This window comes from Polypterus senegalus, chromosome 1 (assembly GCF_016835505.1).
Source record: "Polypterus senegalus isolate Bchr_013 chromosome 1, ASM1683550v1, whole genome shotgun sequence".
Taxonomy (NCBI): domain Eukaryota; kingdom Metazoa; phylum Chordata; class Cladistia; order Polypteriformes; family Polypteridae; genus Polypterus; species Polypterus senegalus.
The window spans coordinates 243,257,700-243,285,385 of record NC_053154.1 but is presented as its reverse complement, the minus strand read 5'-3'; the positions used below and the strand labels follow the sequence as shown (position 1 = coordinate 243,285,385).

General features: G+C 34.3%; 1 protein-coding gene across 7 annotated transcripts in view; it reads left to right on the top strand.

The window, feature by feature from the left end:
- Window positions 1-27,686, top strand: part of cpeb3 (cytoplasmic polyadenylation element binding protein 3) — a 148,467-nt gene that overhangs the window by 78,722 nt on the left and 42,059 nt on the right. For 4 of the 7 annotated variants that reach the window (XM_039770832.1, XM_039770841.1, XM_039770859.1 and 1 more), the window contains exons 5-7: window positions 8,579-8,602; window positions 17,854-18,021; window positions 21,571-21,660. In XM_039770832.1, coding sequence (XP_039626766.1) covers window positions 8,579-8,602; window positions 17,854-18,021; window positions 21,571-21,660 — 282 coding nt within the window. The remainder of the gene's footprint in view (window positions 1-8,578; window positions 8,603-17,853; window positions 18,022-21,570; window positions 21,661-27,686) is intronic. The other 3 variants (XM_039770870.1, XM_039770864.1, XM_039770850.1) reach the window with 1 other exon arrangement.

Genomic DNA, 27,686 nt, shown 5'->3' with positions numbered 1-27,686 from the left:
TGGCTTTTTATTGGAGGTAACTCCATTATTCAAGTGAACAATATTGTGCCTTTTTATGTAACAGAATATAAAATCTGTAAACACTCACCGTAGCCATAGCTTTAAAATGCTGGTATATCCAGCAAGTAGTTACCCAGTTATCATTTAAGTAAGCTAGTATTGGCATTGATAAATATCAAAATACAATGGAGGGCATGAATTTTAATGTACAATACACTTGGGGATTCCCAGTTAAACAACAAGTCAGGGGTATGTTATAATCTTGGGGGTATTTCAACACAGGGTTTATAAAGAATGATAAAATTAGCATCGACTACATTATTTATCTTACCATGTGTGCATTCTAAATGTATTTTCTTGACATTTGTTCTCAGATGATGCTGCTTAAAATCAATACTAAAAATAAAAATTCACACTTTTTTCCTTTCTGCTCTGTTGAATTAGTGAATTCCAAGATACTTTATGATATTTTAATTTTAAACAAACTTGTTAAGGCTGTTTTTCTAGCAACATTCTTTTAAAATCTGGTTTGTCAAAGAATCGCACTGTTAGATTTGTAATATTTGCATCTTTAACTGGTTAAAAAACTTACTAAAAAGTTGTTTTTAAAATTGTTTGAATCATGTCTCCTTTTTTATATTTGTCCAGACTTTAAGGATTCCTGTGTAAAATCAGTCCTGTCAGCATTACATTAATCCATCATTTCAGAATGCTTGTAAAACAACCATTTGTTGTGCTATTTTCAAGGTATCTTATAAAAATGATCAGACTTTGTTATTGCTTAGCCTGTGTACAAATCCAGAATTAGAAAATTAAGTGGACTGATATTAGTCATTGTTAAATGTCAAACATAGGACATACATGCTTTTATTATGTTGGTCATTATATTCATGAACATTAGTTTGCCTTCAAAAACCTAACAGATGACATATTTAGTGTTAGTATGATGTGTAGTGTTTTGCATGTTCATATTCAACAGTGAAAGTATTTTTTTTTTTTTTTATTTATTTAACCAGTGCTGTGTGTCTTGGCTATTACACTTCTTTGTTAATGTAGTATACATTGTATTAATGAGGAGATTTGTGCTTGAAGCTAATAAAGCACTAAATAAATTTTATTTTGGTATTAACAAATTGAGCAGCACATTTCTTCTCCAATTTCTTCCTAACTTGGACTAACATTTGTAGACATGCTCCTTACAATCAAAAAATTACTGCTACTTTATCAGGACTGTATTAAAAAGGGAATAATCTTGCATTCATTTCAGCATGTCTTACAAATCCATGACACTAGTTAAGCTGTTACAACTCACATTTTTGATGGGTTGCATCATTGTGTTCTCAAAGTACACACCAATTAATTTTTTTCTTTTTTAATATAAGTGCACTTTAATTGAAGGAATGCTGAAATTCTCCAATCTTAAATACAAAGCATTTCCAGACTTCTGCTGTTTTTCTTTTTGACTTGTGTTAATGTGGTTCTGTATCACCACTACTGTAAATAATTTTCATATGTGGTTTTCACCAATGTTTTTTTCATGCATTACTGTGTATTCCAAAGTAATTTGTGCTCATGCAGTCACACATAAATGCAGTACAGACTTTCTCTCAGTATTGTCGATATTGTAAAAAAGCAAGTACCAATATATTTTCTGAATTTTTTTGCCAACCTTTTACAAAAGCTTTAGTTCTTGTAACATCTCTAATGTCCCATTAGTAAAAATATTGTGATGTTTTTTTAGATCAGAACAGTTGCAGTATTTAGCATTATGAAACATGAATATAGTTTCAACATTTAACACCACTGAAAAAAGAAATAACACCCACAACATGCTTGTTTCTTGCAATATAATATATAGCATGCCAAATCTAAGCCTTCCAAAACAGTAATAATTCCCGTACACCTATTTTTCCACTCAAAGTAAATACAAAACGCTTTACAATGACGGAGCAAAAAGGCATAAAAAGGAATAATAAAAATAAAAAGAACCATTACAATATTTCCTATAAAACTGGATAAATAACAAAAAAGAATAAACTTAGCAAGCCATCATAGATAAAAACAAATAAGTAGATAAAATACATAATAGAAAGATATTAAAAAAAACCTAATCTATACTAATAAAAGGCAAAGCCCTCACTGACTCAATGACTCACTGACTCACTCATCACTAATTTTCCAACTTCCCATGTAGGTACAAGGCTGAAATTTGGCAGGCTCATTCCTTACAGCTTACTTACAAAAGTTAGGCAGGTTTTATTTTGAAATTCTATGCGTAACAGTCATAACTTAATCCTAATTACGTACATATATACGTCCATAGCCTGCAGCTTGGTCGCCGTGTGAGGCGGCGTTGCATCCCCCATCTCCACGCCTCCCACGTAATTTGCTGCCTGCTCATATAAGGCCATCCATCACTTCGGTCTCTTCATTCCCTTCCTTGCTTCGCCACGGTATTCATGTCTCCTTGCTGATAACTGCAGCCTTTTTATTTAATCCACTGCTTCTCCGCTGTTTTATTGTTCGTTTATTATGCTTATAGTTATTGTGTAGGTATTTTAGACTTAGTTTACATTGTTCAGGTACCCATTTCTTTTACTGTTCCAACCATACCCCCATTAACATGCCTATCAAGGTGATCACCATAGATCAAACAACTGTCACTGTCATGGGTTTCCATGCCCGGAGATGCCGCCTGCCTTTTCCATTCTCTGTGTTACATATTGCACGGCCATATCAGGCTCACTCTTGATATCCGGAGGAACATTGTGTCTTATGTATTAAGTGACTGGGACAGGTTCAAGGTGTGGACTGATGACAGTACAGGAGATAATTATCTACACAGGAGCACTGTAAGAGTGAAATGCTTATGCCCTTCACCTAAGCTTCTGCATGTGAGTTGATGGCTGCCGCTGAATTGTTCGGATGTTGTTTTCAAGTGTATCGAAATGGCCGAATATTTTACACCTTTGGAGAACCGCCAATGCCTCTTAAACATCTTCGATTCACAGGTGACGATTTGAGTAGTGGACACTTTGATGTTTATAAATGTTTCAACTCTCAAAAGCTGGATGCGAAGTTATCGATGAAGCCAGTTGTATGCTCACAACACTTGACAGATGTCGAATGTCACTTCAACACAAGTCCTGAAAATACTAACGTAATTGAAACAAACCATGAAACTCTAACCGATTATGACAGCAGCAATCCAAGCTGTGAGAAAACAGTAAAAAGGAGCCGTGTCAGACGTCGTGGTACATTTTCCGATGCAGCTAGATGGAAACAACTTCGTGATGCTGCCGCCAGATTCTCCCAGAAAAATCCACAAGTTAATAGACACGCTGTCGTTAAATATTCGCAGGCAAATCCTCAAGTTCTCAGAGACGCTGTTGCTAAATACTACGCAGGCAATTCCACAAGTTCAAAGACACACTGCCGCTAAATATTCGCAGGCAAATCCACAAGTTAATACCGGGAATGCCTGTTAAACATCTTAGATTCACGAGTAGCGATTTGGGTAGTGAACACTTCGATGAATGAAACCTGAAATCTTTAAAATGGTTAACAAACACGGAATGTAACTTGAACACAACACGTCCTCCAAATACAAACCTGATTGAAAGAAATAATGATAATCAAATCCTTGATGACCGCAACACTCGTAACAATGACAAAACAATTACATTGACAATCATGTTACGTTATTTTTAAAATGTTTCCTTTTCTTTTTCATAACTTCTTTAACACACTACTTCTCCGCTGCGAAACGCGGGTATTTTGCTAGTAACAAATAAATGCCTGTCCAAAATATGCTTTTAATCAAGTTTTAAATGTAGTTACAATATTTAGATGCTCTGATATCAAGGGGGAGACCATTCCTGAGTTTTGGGGCCATATTGGATTAGGTTCTATCCCCCTTTTTTGTTTTCTTTTTTTTTTTCTTTCTCGCATACGAAGTATAGGGAAAGTATTGTAATTGTTCAAAGATTCAATGTCAAGATTTTGATGAATCTTGACATTTTAGACCTCCCTGAGTCAGAAAATACCATTTTTGGAATTATGTCTCTGTGTGTGTGTGTGTGTGTGTGTGTGTGTGTGTATGTATGTATGTATGTAAACACGATAACTTGAGTACGCTTTAACTTAGGTCAACCACATTTTGCATACAAGTATTACGTACAAAACATAGATTTCTATCAACTTTTGGGATATTTCCATCAACTGGAAATGGTACTTTACCTTTTATTTTTAATCTAGTGTGAGGAATAACAGGTAAACACTTGTCAGATGATCTAAGAGGTCTGCATATATAAGAAAAGTTCAGCATGTCTTTATACAGGTGCCATACCATTCAGAGCTTTATAGTTTGAAAGTAAGATATTAAACTAAATCCTATAACTGACTGGCATCCCATATAATACGGCCAAAATAGGGGTGATATGAGCAAAGGACTTAGACCTAGTGAGGAGTCTTGCAGCAACATTTTGCACCAGTTGCAGCTTAGACACACTGGTTTTGCTAGGAGTTGACAGCAACAAGTTAGAATAATCTAGCTGTGAAGTAATAGAAAAATGAATTAATTTCTTAGTGTCCCTGAAGCCCAGCATGGGTCTGACTTTAGCAGTTATCCTTTAATGATAAAAACAAGACTGAAGCAGTTTTTTGACATGAAACTCAAAGGTTGAACCTAGAGTCAAACAGAACATCTACCTTTATGGCCAGTATTTTAAATTTATAATAGCTAGGTTTCCTAGGGAAGCTTTAACCAGATTAGTATTTTGACAATCACACATAATTAGCAGTTCCTTTTTATCTGAATTTAGTTGAATGAAATTACAAAATATCTAGTACTTTATGTTGGTAATACAGTCGTGACGCATGGAAGAACTATTTGAATTATTATTATCGAAAGCTAAGTAAAGCTGTAGATCATAAGCATATCAATTGAACTGAAAGTCATGGTTTCTAATGATAGAGCCTAAGGGCAGCATATACAAAATAAATAATAAGGGATCCAGGTTAGAACATTGAAGAATATCCATGATTTAAGATGAAAGTAGAAGATTGTGTTGCCACGGCCTGCTTTAAATTTCTCTTTGACAAATAAGAAGAAAACCATTTTAATGCTGTTCCAGATTAACCAAACCAATGATTTAGTCTGCGTAGCAATATAGAGTGATCAAAGATGTCAAAGGCTGCACTACCATGTGGGCTTACCACTAGTAGTATCTCCTAGAAGTAGCAGGACTAGTAACAAAAAAAAACTTCTATTGTGTGGTATAGAGAAAAATTGTTGACTAAAGGAGGAAAGTCAGTGTTGAATGGGCTGCTCTTCCTACACAGTGCTTATGAGAATGAATGTATAACTTTAAATTTTGGCAATGAGTTTTAACATTAGTCTTGAGGAACTTTGGAATATGTTGTCCACAGAGAGTAAATCAATAAATAAGATTTTGGGTCTCAATGTGTGGGTGTTGAGCAACATGTCCTGAACTCAAAGCTTTCTGAAATTTGATAAAATATAGTCTAGAAGACTAAAATTCTTCACCAGCATGTCATATTCTCCAATTACAGGTTGAAATTGGACTAAAGTTATAATACAAGTTACATTTCAGAATAGTTATGAATTGGAATTCTGAAGTTTTTTTGAACAGGTAAGGGATATTAGATGATCCCATTTAAACCCAATGACACTATAATTTTTTCTCATAACTGCTAATGACATGACTGTCTAATCCATCTATACCGCATACATCATAACTTTATAAGAAGCTTTAAAAGTGGACTGCCGTCTTTCTTTACATACTTTTCATTATTAGGCCTTATGTTTTCTGTTTTTTTTTTCCCCACTGTACAACATTTCGAAATTGCAATGTTTTAGTACTAAGATCATTTTTTTCTGTGTTTTGAATACTTGCATGTCATGGTGAATTGCAGTGAATTCAGATGGCATTTTTGTTACTGTGGCAAACCATCTTAAGCATCCTATTTCATGTGCTATTTAAGGCTGGACAGGTTTCATTTGATGTGATCAGATGGAGTGGAAAAATCAGGAGGGGGTTTGGGATCTTAGGTTAATGAGAAATATAAGATGTGAGCACATTACAATTAAAGCTGATACATGTGATCCAGACCTTGAAATGCTGATTGAATTTGTCCACATTACTGCCTTGGAGGGGTTGCATTATCCTGTTGGTGTTTATTTTTAAACTCGGCAACTTAAACGATTCACTCTGATATAAAGACTCCAATGGTGAGTCATTCTGAACAAACCTTTAACAGCATGTTCCTTTTGTGGACACAACAAGATGGACCTGTTATTGCTAACAGCAGGCTCTAATATCCAAGCCATAAGTTCTTGTGTGTGTGTGTGTTGAGCAGTTTTAATTTTCCTTTGGGGGCAAATAAAGTATCTTATCTATCCATCCATCCACCCATTGCATAATATAAGACATATAAGAACATGAAAAACCCTTAGGAAATAGTCAATATCTCCAGTATTGCAATACTAACAGAAAGGCTTCAGTCTACAGAAAGTTTCATTTAAAAACAGTGCATCAAGACCCCTGCAATGGATAGATGGGTGGATTGATGGATAGATAAGATACTTTATTTGCCCTAAAGGAAAATTAAAACTTGTGTGTGCGTGTGTGTGTTGAGCAGTTTTAATTTTCCTTTGGGGGCAAATAAAGTATCTTATCTAACTATCCATCCACCCATACATTATGCATGTGATGTTTTCTTTGACTTGAGGATAAGGCAATAAAGAGGCTGGCTAAAAGAAATGCATGTCTTGATATATCAGGAGGAAAAAAATCATTATTTCACAATATGAGTACTATGGTGTGAAATGATATAACAATTGAAGTGTTAGACTTCTGGTTAAGATTTTACTTTTAATAGGTTAATTTGCTGTTCATAATATGTTTCAAAATAAATACATGCAGTCATAAATGTGCTTAAGGAAATCAAACTGGACCATCTAATGCTTTTAATTGATTACTGCTACATGATTACACCTTTTAATATGAACATACTACAATAATAAGAATTGCAAAATTATAGTAAAAAAAATTAAAAGCTGTAAAATGTGTAGCACCAGTGTGTAGCATTAAATAAAACACCCTGCATTAATTTAGACTTAGTTCTCATGTTTAAATAATATGCATATATGTTTTAGTACCACATACTGTAAAATCCCTTTTCATCATTTATGAAAATTGTAACCTACTGTGACTAAACTACCGGTGAAATCAGCCATTCAAATTACAGTGCTGAGGAACTTTTTTTTTTAATTTATGAAAATGCAAAATTAAAACTAACTTCTCTTTCATTAAAAAATTTAAAAAAGTATTAATTTATTCTAAAAATAACATGTTTATACACTTTCATGTCTAATTCCTTCACACTGATGTATTATGTTTTTCTTTGGTGTTAATTAGACTTGAAAACTGAGGTTGTATAATAAGTGATTATAGAATGGTGTCACAGTGCAAATTCACAATATAACTCTTCTACAACATTTTGCATTTAATGTTTAATCTCTATTGATATTGAAGGCATTTCATTCCATTGCAATTTGCAAATTTTGTTTTGGCAATACTTTGGTTAAAATGCTTTACTACACTATCTGAACTTCAGCATGTTCAAAAAATAATGAATCTGGAGAATTTTGGAAGCTTTTTTTGATGTTCAAGTGTGTTCTTCAGGTCTTTGGTATCTTCACAAGATTATTTCTTGAAGTTATGTAATATGTAAGCTCAACAATTAATTTTTTTCTACTTTTTACTTGGTGTTTAAGATTTATATATTTAAAAAAAAAAAAAAACACCACAATACATTACTTAGACCAGGGCTCCATAGTCTCAACCATGGTGGGCCACATTGGCAGGAGAGTCCCATTTCAGCCAGTTTCATAAGTAAAGGCAATAAATGCTGCAAATGCAACATGACATTTTAGTTTTGATTTAAGTGGTCTTTTTTTCTTTTAAGATTAACGGCTCTTCATTGAATCTTTAACAGTTAGAAACAAAAACTCATTGGAGCTATTTATTTTTAAGGATCAGCTGTTGATTAAAGAGAAGTAAATAACAAGAGACCCTACATTTCATCAGGTTACTTAATCTAATTTGCATTTTGAAATATGTACGAGAAAAGTGAAGCAGTAAGAATACACATCTCCACAAAACATTTGAATGATGTTGTCACTAAAGCACAATCTGCATTAAGAGCAATTTCTGAGAAGGAACATTGAGTAAATATAAGAGCCATATATTTAAAAATGTTCATCATTAACAGAGGGAGCTGACCTCTGATGTATTTGGACAAAAAAAGCCACTGTGGCCAATACTGGCTACACTTGTGTAGGCTGTTGTTGTTATTGTATTAGAAATTGAAATACTTTCTCTGTAAGGCATTAAAATTATCCAGGACACAAAATTACAGTAACATGAAAAAATGTATCATGTGGTTCTTCCCCTTATGTTTTATTATACAGTGTTATACTTTCCAGGCACCCAATTGTGTGTTTTTCTTTTTTTGTTTGTTTTTTTTTTTTTTGTTTTATGTTACTATGCAGCAAGGAGCTATGGACGAAGAAGAGGTAATGTCCTTATATTGTGCTTTGCTTGCAGCCGTGTGGGTAATACATTATTGTAACTTTACCTTTAAATAATGAGACATGTTTTTGGGCTGGGCAGTATTCTTGTGTTTGGTTGGTTGAACCAGTCATTATTTTAAAAAATGCTTGCGTGTTGCCTTTTAATCACATCCTGGGTTACTTATTTGCCAAAGCTCTAAGTTGTATCATATACTTTTAAAACTTTTTTGCTATCTTGGACTTATTAAAGCATAAATATAAGTATCAAAAACACCTTAAGAAAATAATCAAAATGCTGCCTGTATTTTAATTTTTGAGTCATTCATCTCAGCTGAACAGTGTTTAATTATTTTATCTAATTCTGTTTAGCCTTACCTGTAAACTTTGATCATTTTAATGCGAGGAAAAACAAATGATAAATATTTGATTACTTTTTACGAACTGATATTTTCACTTAACAGAATTTTATTATGTTGATAATTTACCAACACAGAGTTAAGTTTTTGTTAAGCTGGTACACTTATCAATATATAATGATGCTAACAAACAGGCAGAATTGCCCTTTTACTGTGGGTGATAAAAACATACAAGGATAATCTTCCTGTTATGTCTAAGTATGTGTATATTTGTGAGCAATATCAATAATAAAGGCATGTGGTCTCCTATGCAATTATCTTAACATTTTGTGTAAAATAAATTTACTTTACCCAAGTCCATTTTATACATTCTAACTTTAAACTATGTATAATTGTACTAAACTAAAACTCTGCACCTTAAAATCCAGATTTGTTTTTTTTCTTCTTACATCAGACATATAAGAAAATCTGACACCTACATCTGATGACTTTGAAACATCACAGACTTGATTGTTTCCTTTAAACATATGAAAATGTGTGGCACAAATTACTCATGACTTCCTTTATCCTCCTTCTCTGACTCCTCTGTAGGTTTATTGAAATTTAATTTGGCTTGAGTGAACTAAAATATGTTTCTGTGATTAGAAAGAGGATGCTTGTTGTCAAAATTGGAATAGGGTGGGGTTGAAAGAAAAAAAAAATGTGGTTAGAAGTGTGATCTAGTGGCACAAAAACAGAACAGGCCTAACCCCAAAGGGTGGAGAATGGAGGAAAAAGATTTAAGGGGGCAACAGGCTAACCTCGGTTAACACAGAAAATAGCCATTACATTAGTCAAAGTTTATATGATTTAAAAAAAAAAAAAATCATCCTTTTTAAATATACTGTGTAAAACGGACTCAGGTGTTGAGCTTTCTCTCCTGTTACTTATTTGTGATTTTAATCGCATCCAGCTCTAACTTTAAAACCATATGAGAATGTGAAGGGCTTCACTGACTTCAGTCTTGTTCTAGAAGGAAGTTTTTATCTTTACTAACCTTTTGAAATGACAAGACCTTTGCTTAAAAGTTTTGACCTTTAATTTTTTTAATCTTTTAAATAATAGACCTACTTGCTTCATTGATTGCTTCACTGTGATTCACTTATTGTAGTTGAAGCATCTCTAAATTCATTGACAAGCCCCTTAATTTCCAGGGAAATCTGTATGGAAAATTCAGAGGTCACTTTCAAAACCCGAGTTGCAAACTAAATGAGCAAATGGTCATTAATAGTAGAACTATCTCTTAGAGATGATCAGAGTGTCAGCCTCACAAGAGGACCTTCACTCATCAACTTGAAGGCAGTGGTCACATGAACTCAACATAATTGTTTTGGCTGTAAAATATAAGGCAAATCATCATTTTACAAAGCACTTAAATCTAGCATATGTCACAGTTAGTCTGAAATATAAAGTTAACAATCCTTTGCTATTTTAATTAACTATTGTCAGTAAATATCACATTTATTGTTAATGCATTGGCAACATAATTTATCTCCATGCCAGGAAAGGCAATTTTTGTGTTCATTTATATGCTAATATTAATATTCCTGCCTCATGATTAACCATTTTTATCAACTATGTAAAGGAATGAGTTGTACCACTAATCTTTGACTCTTTCTGGAACCAGCCATTTGGTCTAGGTCGTCAGGTCTTTGCGTTATAGGAAAGAAGGAAGGAAATGTGATTAACCTCCTTAGCGTTAATTTTACCCACAGAAAAGTTTTGTATTTTTTTTTCAAAAATACAAAATGTTACTGCTTGTAGCAAAAAGATAAGTAAACATTAAAAGACTAGTGTCCATTCCTGTACTAAAATAGATTTAGTATACAGTACATCTTTTGTGTGATATGCTTTGAGACAGTCACCAACGCACAGCTTGTTGTTGCAGTTGGGTTTCTTTGCACACTTATATTTTTTCCTGTTGCTTGACCATAAGATGGTAGAATGTCCATGTCTGAACCACAAGATCTATACACCCCTTGCGTTATTGTATGGTAGAAATTAAATTAGAAATGTAATCAAGAAAGAAATGTTCTCAAATAAAACCTCTTTGAGTTAGGGACCAGGCAGGAGGAAACTTGTTCAATGCATCTTGTATGTCTCTTCAGCAAATGCTAATGTGGGAGCATCCCGCTACAGCAATGTACTAAGGAATAGTGCCCTGGGCAGAGGTTGTCAACAAATTGTCACAGAACAGGGACAGAGAGTCATTGTTGTAGACAGCTGAATTTGCATAACAGTGCTGAATTAATCCTGACATTTACTATGATTGATTAAAAGACATGAGATGTTTCAGCAGAGAGCATGGCCAGCTTACATACCCCTAAGTGTCTCATTTCACTATAATCTTGGTCCTTACAATACTTTCCAATGCTTCTTACGTTCTTGTGCACGTGATATCTGCAAATTTTACTGGGTTTGACAGTCAGCCAACTTCTTGAACCACAATCCAGAACCTTCTTGTTCTTTGTTGTTCACTTGACCATATCTGGTTTCCTGATATACTTGGAACAAGTTTCTGACATCTATTAACCCTTTTATAATATTTGAAAGATACAGTATATGCTATATTTTAATGTGGAAAGCACACCAAAACACTTTATGTGCAATACCCCCCCCCCAAATGACTATGTGGCCCACAAGTCTAATTTTTCCTTCACACTACCACAGCTTAGTGACTCTCAAATCCCCCTGATACAAATGATAGTTGCTGCATTATGAACAGTGCTTTGGAGGCAGAATCCTTGTCATTCTTATTGATCACAATTATTTTGCCTTTTTGGATTGCATCTACTTGCACCATGATGAACCTTCAGGTTCCTGAGTTCAGGGACATTTCTGGGCATTTTCGGTCTAGGCAAGAGCCTAGCTCACCCTCTTGTGGTCAGGGCATATTACTGAAGGCCTATGTAGAGATTAAATGACATATACATGTTATGGTAATGTCTTACAAAAAATAAATAAGTAGAATGTCACCATCATCAAAAGGCACACATTTAGCTGGTGGTTTGCACAGATAACTATGAAATGAAACCATAGATTTAGCAATAACTTGTGTTTCTTAATTGTCTTTAGAGAAACATTAAAGCAATAAATAAAGACTACTAATACAGCCCGATTCCTACTTATTTTCTGAAATGGAACCCTTCAAGAGTGTAATTTTCTTTCACAGTCTCGTAAACAGACATTGCTATAATTCAACATTGTCAAATTGTGAATTCGAGGTCCTAAATACTTTGATGTCCCGAGTCCTGTCTCCAGTTTTCAATGTATAGGTCTATCAATGATGATTCCTATCAAAGCAAAGGTGGGTGGTGGGGGGACCATTTACAACTTCACCTAGGACAGCAAAAATCCTAGAACCAGCTTTGCCCGAGTTCACCAGGCATACCATGGCAGTCTGGTCGTAAAACGTTCATATGCATCAGTTTCACTGTCTGCATCAACGTCTGCTACATGATTCACATTCTTGTCATTATTGCTTAATTCAACTAACAGCTCAGTTTTAGTTTGTTCTTGTATCAGTGCATGCTCCCAACCTTCAACCTGCTTTACAGCTTCTCATTTACATGCTGTTGTGTTTTAGTTGAAAGCTCCAGCCCACTCATGTATATCAATGAGTTACCTTAGAGTGACAAAACACACACAAATATTTATGATGTTTTGCAACATGATGTTATTTCATCCACTAGATGGCAGAGGAATACTGTCCCAAGAGTTATTTGGGCTTAACATTCTAAAGTGGATCATTACACATAATATCTGAGTCTGACGCAAGAAAACCCTGTTTACATAGAATTTAGAACTGGTGTTGCACTGGATATTTGGAGAAATGAAAACCATTTAACAAGTAAAAATGCTTAGCACCTAAAACTTTCTTCACAGGTCCTCCTCATTTTGTGTGCTTTGAAGTAGGGCTGCAACAACCAATCAACAAAAATTGATACATTTGATTATTAAATCATTGCCAGTGATTTTCATTGTTGAATAGTTGGATTGGTGACATTGTACGTTTTACATTTCTTCAAGTCTGGCAACATTGCATTTCAACATAGCTGAGATGGCGGAAGACAAAAGTCCAAAATGTGACCTAAATCATCAAAACTACAGGAACACTTTGTGTGAAAGCCTTCTGAAAAAATGATTGGTTGTAAAATATGTAATGCAGAATTGGCATGGCACGGGAGTATAACTATCATGCAAGAGCACCTGAAAAGGAAGCACTTGGGAAGTGAATGAAGATGTGCCTTCAGCATGGTAAGCTAACATCCTACTGTTTTTTATGGCAGTTTCACACTTAGCTTATTGGATCAAAGACCATTCATGTGTCTGTCCTCTGCTGCCCTCCCACTCCACTTGGTTGCTTTCAGACTGTGAGCAAACAACTTAGAAGAGAAGCATGGATGGTCCTCTGGACATACCTAGCAGTTGGTATTTAATTCTGGACTAACACTGTCTGACCCTACAGTCTCACAGAGAGACGAAAAGTACCTTGACTTAAAAGCTGAGCAATGGAGCCTGCCTGAAGAGATTTACATGCTCTTAAACCTTTTTAAATGTGCCCCTGTGTTTTTAAGTAGGATGAGATATCCTACAAATACTTCATACATAACAGTTGCAGACAGTGAGCATTTACTGCTTTAACTATTAAGAGCTTTATCTGCTTATTTGCATATTATTAGGCTGGTCATAGGGAGAGTAATATGTTTGCACTTTTAGTTTTTATAACAGAAATAATGATTGTATTCTTTATATGACACTTTAGAACACAATGGGTAAAATAGAAACCACCTTACCAAAGAAAAAGGAGTTTGCAGAGTATATGGCAGGTTTTAGCAATTTAAAGAAAGGCATGTTAAGCAAATCATTTTTGTTTCATTAGTTCAATTTAACATCACATTTTGCCAAGTGTTCCCATTACTTACAGTGCTGCAACTTTTATGTATTTACTTTTATGAGATTGTGTGTTTTCTTTTCCATATGAAATAAACAAGCCTTACATTTGAGGGCTATGTATTCCATCATTCTTTGGATGTGATTACAGTGAAAATTAAATCTGCCAATTTTGAGCTACTGTAATTTCACATTAAGTTCAGTATTCTATGTAAACATCTACATATTTCTGATTCTGTATACAAAATATTTGCCGCATTTATTGGATTTTAACATCCCTAGAAGGAATTATTACTTTGCGAAAAGCTCTTTCCATTGAGCACAGACATCAGTTTACCTGCCTTTTTCTTGTGTCCCAGAGCACTTTTTACTTTAAGTAACATTTTCCTTGTGTTTTACTATATGTCTTCATGTAAAATATAATATCAAATATTTTACAATATATTATACTTATATATATATATATATATATATATATATATATATATATATATATATATATATATATATATATATATATATATATATATATATATATATATATGTATATGTACAGTGGGATGCAAAAGTTTGGGCAACCTTGTTAATAGTCATTATTTTCCTGTATAAATTGTTGGTTGTTACGATAAAAATGTCAGTTAAATATATCATATAGGAGACACACACAGTGATATTTGAGAAGTGAAATGAAGTTTATTGGATTTACAGAAAGTGTGCAATAATTGTTCAAACAAAATCAGGCAGGTGCATAAATTTGGGCACCGTTGTCATTTTATTGATTCCAAAACTTTTAGAACTAATTATTGGAAATTGGCTTGGTAAGCTCAGTGACCCCTGACCTACATACACAGGTGAATCCTATAATGAGAAAGAGTATTTAAGGGGGTCAATTGTAAGTTTCCCTCCTCCTTTAATTTTCTTTGAAAAATAGCAACATGGGGGTCACAAAACAACTCTCAAATGACCTGAAGACAAAGATTGTTCACCATCATGGTTTAGGGAAGGATACAGAAAGCTGTCCCAGAGATTTAAGCTGTCTGTTTCCACAGTTAGGAACATATTGAGGAAATGGAAGACCACAGGCTCAGTTCAAGTTAAGGCTGGAAGTGGCAGACCAAGAAAGATTTCGGATAGACAGAAGCGACGAATGGTGAAAACAGTCAGAGTCAACCCACAGACCAGCACCAAAGACCTACAACATCATCTTGCAGCAGATGGAGTCACTGTGCATCGTTCAACCATTCGCACTTTACACAAGGAGATGCTGTATGCGAGAGTGATGCAGAGGAAGCCTTTTCTCCGCCCACAGCACAAACAGAGCCGCTTGAGGTATGCTCAAGCACATTTGGACAAGCCAGCTTCATTTTGGAATAAGGTGCTGTGGACTGATGAAACTAAAATTGAGTTATTTGGGCATAACAAGGGGCATTATGCATGGAGGAAAAAGAACACAGCATTCCAAGAAAAACACCTGCTACCTACAGTAAAATATGGTGGTGGTTCCATCATGCTGTGGGGCTGTGTGGCCAGTGCAGGGACTGGGAATCTTGTCAAAGTTGAGGGACGCATGGATTCCACTCAGTATCAGCAGATTCTGGAGACCAATGTCCAGGAATCAGTGACAAAGCTGAAGCTGCGCCGGGGCTGGATCTTTCAACAAGACAACGACCCAAAACACTGCTCAAAATCCACTAGGGCATTCATGCAGAGGAACAAGTACAACATTCTGGAATGGCCATCTCAGTCCCCAGACCTGAATATAATTGAAAATCTGTGGTGTGAGTTAAAGAGAGCTGTCCATGCTCGGAAGCCATCAAACCTGAATGAACTAGAGATGTTTTGTAAAGAGGAATGGTCCAAAATACCTTCAACCACAATCCAGACTCTCATTGGAACCTACAGGAAGCGTTTAGAGGCTGTAATTTCTACAAAAGGCGGATCTACTAAATGTTGATTTCATTTCTTTTTTGTGGTGCCCAAATTTATGCACCTGCCTGATTTTGTTTGAACAATTATTGCACACTTAATGTAAATCCAATAAACTTCATTTCACTTCTCAAATATCACTGTGTGTGTCTCCTATATGATATATTTAACTGACATTTTTTATCGTAACAACCAACGATTTATACAGGAAAATAATGACTATTAACAAGGTTGCCCAAACTTTTGCATCCCACTGTATGTCAAAGAAGAAAACATTTGGATGAAAGTTACTGTGTTTTGATTTGAGTATCTGTTTTGCTTTATTTAAATAAAATAGAAAGAAATGCATTATGTTTCTGCAATTCTTGATGATGGGGCTCCAGTCATCACTGTCTTAATTACACTGCTCTCTGTCGTATCATTAGATTTATTTATAATTTGCTTGCCTCTTTTTCTTGACTTAATTGCACTATTCCTTGTACTAAAGTTTGCTGCCATGTTTATTGAATGAACTGGTTTCTAAAGTATTATTTATAATAACACGATTATTATTTGTATTGAGCTTCTAATGCTGAGTTCCATTTGAAGTGGGGAGTCTGAATTTCTGAGATCCTAGTTGCAATTTTCAACTGGAACGACCACTTAAGTCCAATTTCCAACTCATAAACTCGGGGCAGGCATGAGTTTGTCCCACTTCAGATCATGACGTCAATCCAAAATGGCAACGTACATAGCAAACTTTGGTGAAAGCTGTAGTATTACACTGCTTATTAGCACTTCTATCTATTTGTGTCTCATTCAATTGGTTGTACACTGATTACTGTCCAACTTCTGTTTGTGGACATGTTGCTACAGTGTTTTGAGTATGCAAAATACTGCATAATCCATTGTTATTAATTGCTATTTATTCCGATGGAGTAAGTCCAACAAACATTTACCTGGACGCGTTCATATTGGTTTTTAGAAAGTTTTACTGGAACTCGGTCAACTCTAGTGTGACATCATTCCTATCTCTGACATCCAGCTTCCGATGGTAAGTTGAATGTAGCATTAAATATGATCCATTTAATGTATTTTCAGTTTATTAATAAATAAATTACTTCTTTTTTTCACCCTAATATGATGCATTTGCTTTTTGATTTTTGATAATGTCTAATCAGTGGATAAAGGTATTGATTTTTTTTTCTTTAAAATTATATGGCTGAAAATGAATCAACTAATACTTGAAAATACTTAATATTGTACAACTATATATTACATAATGCATTGACACTGAAGAGTGAAGATAATGAAACACTGGACTAACACAGTCCATAGTTTGACTTTTAATGTCATATTTTCCAGGAACAAAAATGTTTGTTAGATCCTGCTTTCATCCTCTGTGTCATTAAAATGCATATTTGCATTATCTAGACAGAGGTACAAAAAGATTACTTAAAAATTACACTTGTTCAAATGATTGTTATGGCATTCAAGTGGTTTATCAGATAAAATGATAGGAGTTCATGAAAGCAGTCAGTACTAATGCAAATTATATTGATTCAATAAAAAAATTTATAATGCATTTCACCAGATTTTTAAATTATTTTTAAATAACACCAATAATCTTTTTGTGTGTCTTGTTATTGTACATTGTTTCTCCCAAAACTGGTTTGGAAAAGACATTCTGAAGACTTGTAGGATTTTTAACTCTGTATTGATATGAATGGCTCAAAATATTAAACTGTTTATAAAAAATAATACTACTTTCTCTGAAAATTAATGATTTAGTCATGTGTTAAGGAGTCTGTCACATTAGTAACCCAGGTTGCAGATATCTAAAATTGTGTGTCAATACTGTAAATGATTTTCTATTTATATCTCAAATAAAGTACTGTGGAATTTAAATAAGCATATTTTAAGTAAATCACAAAATTGAACTTATCTTACTCTTTGTTTATAGTTTGGCTTTATTGCATATTTACTCTAGAATATACTATAAAGTTTGATTGAGACAAATTTTAGTCTTGAAATAGATTATTTTTTTTCTTTTTTCTTCAGGTCGATCTTCTCTCTTTCCATTTGAAGATGGACTCCTTGATGACAGTCATGGTGATCAGTCCCTGACATCTGGCCTCAACTCTCCAACCCGCTGTCAGAATGGCGAGAGGGTTGAACGATATTCAAGAAAAGTCTTTGTGGGGGGCCTGCCCCCAGATATTGATGAAGGTATTAATAAATTATATTTGACAGTACGAACTTAACCTGTAGTACCTGCTATACTTCCATTATTATTATTATTATTTTTTTTCTTTACTATTGTACATTTCTTTCACATTACTTATTTCTGTAGGGATTTTTATGTTATTTGCTTTGAAACTGTACTTTGTTTGGTATATAGTAAACAAAATGTAGTGAATGTGCATACATTCAAGTATAGCTGTAAATTTCTTAAACTCAAAGCCTCATGAAAACTGAGATGTATCTGTAACCTTTAAATACTGAATAAAGTTTACATTGGTATTTTATCAGGGACAGAATGCAAGAAAATGTTATCAGTACAGTCACACTATGTGCAAAATTGTGTGTGTTACAGTAAATCCTAGTTTTAAATTATGAGACCTCCAATGCTAATATAGCATTATCTACTTTATTATACATTTTAAACCTCTCTCTATACTATGAAAACCTTCTTAGAAGCTGTCATTCAGTACCGGCACTATAACTATAGTGTGCATTTAAAAGTGGTACATGAAATCCTCTTATGAACATTCAGTAGGAGGTATTGATTTGTTGAATTTCATAGCTAGAGCCTCATGGTATGGTTAAAAGAAACACACATTTAGCACAAAGCACTTAAATAACAAATGCTTTTAAGAAGAAGAAAAATCCTTCTTCTTTTGGATATACAGTAGATAAAGATTTTTGATCTATTTTTGGAGGTGATACTTATTATCTGTTAGATGGAATTAAAAAATAAGTAAGATGATCTATTCCCGAAATATTTTACAACTGCTGTGAAGCTCAATCTGTCTCCAGGTTGGGTGCTCCATTAAGATAACAATTCCAAGCAGGTACAGAATGCTATACAGACATGTTTAATTAAAGGTCAAAATAACTTTTCTTGACAAAATTGTCACCAGACCACTGTCAAACAGGCCACATTTGGGCTGAACTGAAGAAATGAATTTAAAACTACATATAAGAAATCTTTTTGTATAATGGACAATGTTCAATATAGAATTAACAAAAAGCAGTATGATACAAACTACATACAGTACATGTTAATTTTAAAATACAGCTTATCAAAATGGCTTTAGATTACATGTTTCTACAGTCTGGTACAGCATCTTCTTGGTACAGACAGGAAATATAATTGCTACCATGTTTTATAAATGTTAACTCTTACCAACTGTATTTACTTTGATCAGTCTTCTGTACAAACATTTTGTGAATATATGATGTCTATTGTTTTGGATTCAATTCATGCTGTAGGTTTTAGTTTATTGGTTTAAGTCAAGAGAGTAAGATACACATTTTGTTTTCATCCAGCCATTTCTTTATGGGATTCAAATTGTGTTTGAGGTCACCATTGCATTACAGTGTTACAGTAAGTTAGCTGCAGCTTTCTTGCAGAGGAAAAGATATTATAGGCCAGAATATTCTTATATTTAGTTTGTGATGACATTAGCCTTAAAAAAAAAATAAAAAAAATCCAAAGACTATTGGCAACTAAACAGTTACATAACATCAATGGTCCAGGTTCTTGTACATTCATGCATACATTTCTTTATATACATGCATTTCTGATACCACAATAGTGGTTTGTGGCACTGGAGTTAAGAGCCATTGTATGGAAGGTGGCCTTAGCTTACCATGTGCAAATAGTGTCCAGTAGCTGGTTTATTGGTTGTGTACACTATATACAGTGGTGCTTTAAAGTTTGTGAACCCTTTAGAATTTTCTATATTTCTGCATAAATATGACCTAAAACATATCAGATTTTCACTCAAGTACTAAAAGTAGATGAAGAGAAACCAGTTAAACAAAAGAGACAAAAATTATACTTGGTCATTTATTTATTAAGGAAAATGATCGAATATTACATATTTGTGAGTGGCAAAAGTATGTGAAATTTTGCTTTCATTATCTGGTGTGACTTACCCAACCCCACCCCCAATTTGCAGCAATAACTGCAATACTTTCCAGTAACTTTTGATCATTCCTCCACAACAGCTTGGAGGAATTTTAGCCCATTCCTCCATACAGAACAGCTTCAACTCTGGGATGTTGGTGGGTTTCCTCACATTAACTGCTCGTTTCAGGTCCTTCCACAACATTTCAGTTGGATTAAGGTCAGGACTTTGACTTGGCCATTCCAAAACATTAACTTTGTTCTTCTTTAACCATTCTTTGGTAGAATGACTTGTATGCTTAGGGTTGTTGTCTTGCTACATGACCACCTTCTCTTGAGATTCAGTTCATGGACAGATGTCCTGACATTTTCTTTTAGAATTCTCTGATATAATTCAGAATTCATTGTTCCATCAATGAAGGCAAGCCGTCCTGGCCCAGATGCAGTAAAACAGACCCAAACCATGATACTACCACCACCATGTTTCACAGATGGGATAAGTTTCTTATACTGGGATGCAGTATTTTTCTTTCTCCAAACATAACGCTTTTCATTTAAACCAAAAAGTTCTATTTTGGTCTCATCCGTCCACAAAACATTCTTCCAATAGCCTTCTGTTTTGTCCACGTGATCTTTAGCAAACTGCAGACGGGCAGCAATGTTTTTTTGGAGAGCAGTGGCTTTCTCCTTGCAACCCTGCCATGCACATGATTGTTGTTCAGTGTTCTCCTGATTGTGGACTCATGAACATGAACATTAGCCAATGTGAGAGAGGTCTTCACTTGCTTAGAAGTTAACCTGGGGTCCTTTGTGACCTTGCCGACTATTACATGAAGTGATCTTTGTTGGTCGACCACTCCTGGGGAGGGTAACAATGGTCTGTCTGACTGTGGATAGGTGGAGTCCAAACTCTTTAGAGATGGTTTTTTAACCTTTTCCAGCCTGATGAGCATCAACAACTCTTTTTCTCAGGTCCTCAGAAATCTCCTTTGTTCGTGCCATGATACACTTCCAGAAACATGTGTTGTGAAGAGCAGACTTTGATAGATCCCTGTTCTTTAAATAACACAGGGTGCCCACTCACACCTGATTGTCATCCCATTGATTGAAAACACCTGACTCTAATTTCACCTTCAAACTCACTGCTAATCCTAAAGGTTCACATACTTTTGCCACTCACAAATATGGAATATTCGATCATTTTCCTCAATAAATAAATGACCAGGCATACTATTTTTGTCTCATTTGTTTAACTGGTTTCTCTTTATCTATTTTTAGGACGTGAGTGAAAAATCTGATGATTTTTTAGGTCATATTTATGCAGAAATATAGAAAATTCTAAAGGGTTCACAAACTTTCAAGCACAAATGTACTGTGGTTTGTTCTTAAAATTCATGTGTCCAACATGCAACCAGCCACTGCAGCTATCCAACTGTGATCGGCTAAATTCCCCCCACTACCTTTAAATATCTGGATGTTTCAGGGGCTTCATGATGTACTTGTGTCCTTTATGTTGTTATTTAACCACTGCTTAAGTGATTCTGAAAGACTTGATAATTGCCCTAGGAGTGCTAACTGCTCTATTTAACTTTTTAAGGCTTATGTTTGTTAGAATTCTAAAATATTTTGCATTTTTCTTCAAGATGAAATTACTACTAGTTTTCGGCGCTATGGGCATCTTGTGGTTGACTGGCCCCACAAAGCAGAAAGCAAGTCATATTTCCCACCAAAAGGTAATCGGTTAATTGGTTTTTATATATAATGTTTTAGAAAATCTGTAATGTGTTTGGATGTTGTATCTCTTAGACATAAATATACTTTAATATATGTTCTTAAAAGTGTTTTTTGCAGTGTAAGGTAATTACTTTCAAGAACAGATTTTTTGATTTTTGGGTTTTTTTTTGGATTGGTGGATTTTAATTCAGTATATAAATGCATTGGAACAAGATTGAGATTGCAGGTATCTTCCTACTGACCCAGTGCTTTCTTACTAATTGTAATTTATTAAAAATTGTGAAACTGCTTAATGAGACACAGTTTACAAAGACTGTCTTTACTATTACAGATATATTCAGCTAATACTGTATAGGTTAAATGAATTTATCTTGTTCAAAACCAGCAGTAATAATACATTCTGGAAAAATAAAACTTCCACACAAGTAACATTTTAATATAATCTTGAACACGCAAGGTTATTATAGCTTAACTGGTTTTGAGTGTCAAACGGAGCAAAACTGAATTTCTTTAGCTTGTTGAAATGTACCACTATGAATAATTTTTTTTAATTTTACCAAGATAAGGTTATAAAACTTCATTCATATACTGCATTAGTGTCACTTGTAGGAATATTAATTCATTTCAGGAAATATACTTGTAGCTTTGACATGGTCACAACATGAGTTAGTTCTACTGTGTCACTTTGTAACTATAACTGTTTGTTGTCTTTTTTTCTTTTCCAATACTATTTTATGGTCATAGTTATTAAATCTACCAAAATTAAAAGTAACTTGATTTGAATCATCTTCCAAACCCAGTGTACTATGATTGCATTATTTGTACAGTATTTGTTAGTTGTATAACTATAACTGTATAATACATAACTATAATTTAATTCAAGGCTACTAGTACTTGAATTTCCCTCGTGATCAATTAAGTATATCTACTTGACAAGAAACCATTCTCAGTGCAATCTTAACGTTTTAGTTTAGGTGCATCTTCACCTCTCGGGATACGATGAATCAATATATGTTACATATTCCTAATAATTTTTCCAGTGAGTACTGGGGAAGTACTAGTATTTGAACTCTTGTGAAAGAATGTGTTCAATTTCTGCCTGTCAAAATTGTTTTGTTTTTTTTACAACATGCTCAACTCAATTGTGATAATTATTTTTTATTGTTTATTCTCTATAAAATATTAATGAACACAAGGAAAAGTATATGCACATACCTAGGATCACATCTGCCTCATCCATGGCTATGCAGCAAAGACAACATTTATCTTTTTAAAGCAATAAAGGGGATGTACTGCTGGGGAATACTAGTATTCTAGGCAGTACGATGGTAGTTTTGATAAATATATATATATATATATATATATATATATATAAAATATACACACACACACAGTGGAACCTTGGGTCACGACCGTAATTCGTTCCAAAACTCTGGTTGCAACCCGATTTGGTCATGAACCGAACTAAGTTCCCCCGTAGGATTGTATGTAAATACAATTAATCCGTTCCAGGCCATACGAACTGAATGTAAATATATTTTTTTAAAGATTTTTACGCACAAAAATAGTTAATTATACCATAGAATGCACAGTGTAATAGTAAACTAAATGTAAAAACATAATAACGCTGAGAAAACCTTGAACAGAGAAAACTAACATTGCAGGAGTTCATGCTACAGCCTTACGAACCGCTCGTTGTAAACACTTTTTTTTTTAATGAGTTATAAGCACAGGGAAAAAAAATTAAACTTTGAAAAATCCTTAATTTATACAAAAACTAACCTTGCAGCAAATCGCCATGAATCTTCCTGGCTTTCTCACATAACATCGCCTCGCTTATGCTATCCCCTGCAAGTTGCTTCTTGTTCAACCACACTAGCAACAGTTTTTCCACCTCTTCCAGCACTTGAGGCCACTGCTTGGTTAACACTGTAACTCCTTTTGCAACATCAGCTGCTTTAATGGCATCTTTCTGCTTTAGAATAGTCGAAATCGTAGATTTTGACTTCTTGTACTCGGCGGCAAGATCAGTAACATGAACGACATGCTCATAGTTTTCAATAATTTCTTTAATTCGATTTCAATTTTCTTCAAACTTTTCTTCTCATCAACACTACCACTCTTCATTTGCGTAGAGGCCATGGTTAATTGCAATATTAATGCAAAAACACACGAAATAGAGCACAAAGAGTTCACAACGAATGCACGCACGTCTGACTGAGAACAATGTACAGGGAGAGACTAAACACGTTCGGAAATCATTGGCGCATCCGAACCAGAAGGGAAACTGGTTTGTTCATCACCCGAGTGTGTGCTCATGAACAGATGCAAAAGTTTGGCTAGCTTTTGATTTGCAAAAGTATTCACACATACTCAAGTATATTTCAAGCATACATCACAAAACTAGGACTTGTAAATATAACACAAAAAGGATTTGGATAAGCACAGCTGTAGTAATATTGGATGTGTATTTTAGAAGATTGGTCTCTCATTTTAAATTTTTAAGCTTCTTTATGTCCGATCATTTTGTGTTGCAACTGTAAGTCCTGCCTTACATAATATACCTGCTCTATTTCTCAAGCACATGGTCTATGAAATTCCAAATATTACAACTTTAAGTATTAATTATTAAGTGTAATGCATTTATTTATCTTTATAAATAAAAATAAACCAAATAAGCCAGAATTGCCTGTTTTGGTTTAAAAGAATAGCTTCCAGTAAAATGGTGATTGGTGATTCTGGTTTCCAATCACCATCAACAAAAGCCAAGGTATGTCATTAGAAAAGCAAGAATTGATCTACGGTAGGGATGTTTTACTTTTTCAGGAGTAAGGAGCTCCAGTGAACTAATATTAGCCATTGGAGGGAAAAATATATATATATATCATATACAGAAAGGCACTCAATTATTTACTTGGTACATCTGCTACATCTGTGTCACCAACAGCACTACAGTATAACCAAGTCTCAGAGCAACCCAATTAGAGATGTCTTGCGACCCAAAATGGGTTTTGACCCATAGTTTAAGAAAGACTGTCTTAGGATATTTTTAAGGCGACGCAGGGTAACACAGCGAGTTCTTCTATTTATGTTGCAAAGCAAGACCTTATGTGATGGACTTGGTTTAGTTTAGGGAAAGTAAAATTTAATAGTAAAATATAGTATGTTAAATATAGAAGGCAAAATATAAAGTATTTTTTAAGTTAGCTTTACATTTTAAGAAAGTTCTAGCTATTTAAAACATTTTTTTTCTCAAGTTAAAGATCAAATGAGTATAGTATCTACTGTTTGGCAAGGTCTAATTAGAAGACTGCCTTTAAGCAATACACTAAGCAAAAAGAACTGGAGTAGTAGAAGTAAATAGGCAAACAAAACAAATTCATTTAAGTCTTTGGCTCATTAGAGGGTGAAGTGAGTATACAAAGAAAAACTGTATAGAGGATAACAATAAAATATTTATTAAAAAAGTAAAACTTTGACATGTACCTATGTACTGACATTTCTGTAAACTAAACAATGTTTCAAGTTTTTTTGTTTCTTCTTTTGTAAGCGCTAAAGGTAATCTACATTAATTTTACTTGAAGCTTTGGTTTGTTTCCTTTATAATTACTTAATTTATTTTTTAGAGTTAGAAGGTTTTGTTCTTCACTGTTCAAACTGTTGTACCGTATGCTCAGCCTGACTGTTTATGCAGTATTAAAAAAAGCCTTCCTTTTTACTAAGTTGTTTGTGTCTTTAAAATTTAAGTTACAAACTGACTGACTGTAGATTTGTCTATTCCTTTGGAGTAGAAGATTTGATTAGTTTGGCATTTAATGTTGCACTTCATCACAACATCAAAACTATATTTGCATGTACAGAATTAAAGTAGAGAAATGTTCTAGGCTTACAGGCAGAAGTTTTGAAATGCTTGTATTTAACCATATAAGTGTAATAATAATAATAATAATAATTATAAGTTGCTTGCGCTTTTACTGTTGATAGACATGTTGATAGGCTGATTGTGCACAAAGTAGTACATTGTTTACAGCAATTACCTTGGTAATAAAATATATTTAGTTCATATTAATTGTGCAATTTTGAAGAATATTCATTGTGCATTCTACTTCACAGTTAAGATGGTACTTGAAATGTTTAATCCCACTTTAACAACTGTTAAGTGAAATTTTCAAAAGTAACTTTTTGATAACAATTATATCTGATCCAAGGTTATTGTAATTGAAAACTAAAACAAACTAAATTTGTTAATACAAAAAAGTAAAATAAATTAATTTACAAAACCAAGATTAAAAAGTAAACTATACAAAACTGTTAAAAGAGGTAGAAAAACCTAACTGAAATAAAATAATAAAGCACAATAAAGATTTTCAGTTTTCACCAGACTTACACAAATGCTAATCTGGATGGCTGTGGCCCCAATATTTATCAATATTTATTCTAAATATTTATTCTTTGTTTTTCAAAGAAATATTTCAGCCACTAGACCACCAATCGAGTAATTTTAACCCTTTTACCATTTTCCCTGGGATAACATCCACCACTAGATGCATACACACTGTTATCCTCAAGTTTATGACTGTGAATAGCAGCCAGTGATGGGCAGTAGCTGTTAACACAGCTTTTGTGATGACAGGGCAAAGTGAATACAGGTGGCTGGAATGTAAAGCTTGTGAAAAATAAAAAAAATATTTTGTGATAGCAGTGCCAGTTCTTCAGAAGTTGATAGTGGCCGCATGACAGATGCATAATCAGCAAATGGTAATGCCACTTCTGAATGTTTGTGGTGTAACAAGAGTGTCGGGCAACGTTTCAAGTTGCCATTCAATGATCTTAAAGGTGCAAGACAGATGTATCAGATACAGATGATCCCATACAGTCTGTTCATAAATGGCGGAATGCTGGTTGTAATTGTGATTTAGCCAAACAAACATACATAGAAGCTGATAAAGCTGCACACACACTGAAACCAGATGCCAGGATGGACATGTCAGACGTGATGAGCTGCTAGCTTTCTTTGCACTTAATTATTATATTAAGGGGTATTTCAAAAGCATGACGTTGAATTGTGCTATTCAATAATACCTTTATCTTACAGAAAGAAAATCACAACTGAAACATTTCCATTTATTTGTCATGTGTCTGCATTTTGTTGACAACAATAAAAAATCGTTTTTGAAAATAAAACTGTTTTGTGACACAATAATAGATAGATTCAGTAGGTCTACATACCTTAGCAGAATATTGTTAGTGACAAATCACTTGTCTCTTTATTATATAAAAAAATCTTCGTACAAGACTTTTTTCTTGCAACAACACGTGATCTTTGGAAGAGAGGAAGAGAGACAGCGAGAGACACTTTTGAAGAGAGACACTTTCACATCCCGCGAGACAAGCACGTCACGTCATACTTTCATCCTTTGTAAGCAAGTCTGTGATACACGTTCAGAGCCGGTTAGATGTAATGGAAGTAGGAAAATTCTAAAGTTTAAAAAAAAATTAGTGAAAAGATCACATTAGCACAAACAAATGGAAAATATTACTCGGTGAAATAACGGAAAAGCGAAAATAGATCGTATAGTGTTTGAGGACAAAAGGACAGGTGCTGTACAGGCTTTTAAATGTTCACAGCGTCACCCGAATCGCCAATCTGGCGGAACGAAAGCAGCAGCAAGCTAGCAGCAAGCCATTAGCTGATTGAGCAAAGAGGAGGTAAAAAAAATAACTGTTACTTGTTTCCCAATGTATCACCATTTAAGAGGGGTTTCAGAAAAGTGACCGCGTCACCTTGGTATGCATTCAGCCACTCTTCACAACGGCACATGGGGGTGGGGGGGAATTAGTATGCAAGCAAAGTTCAGATTACATGGCAAAACAGCAGCAGCAAGCCAACAGCTGATCGAGCAAAGAGGAGTTTAAAAAAAAATTATTTGCATTCCATTGTATCACCGTTTAAGTGTGTTTTTCAGTCCCCTACTTCACAATGGCATCAAGCGCAGGCAGGGGCGAAAAAGGGGTTGGCGAGCTA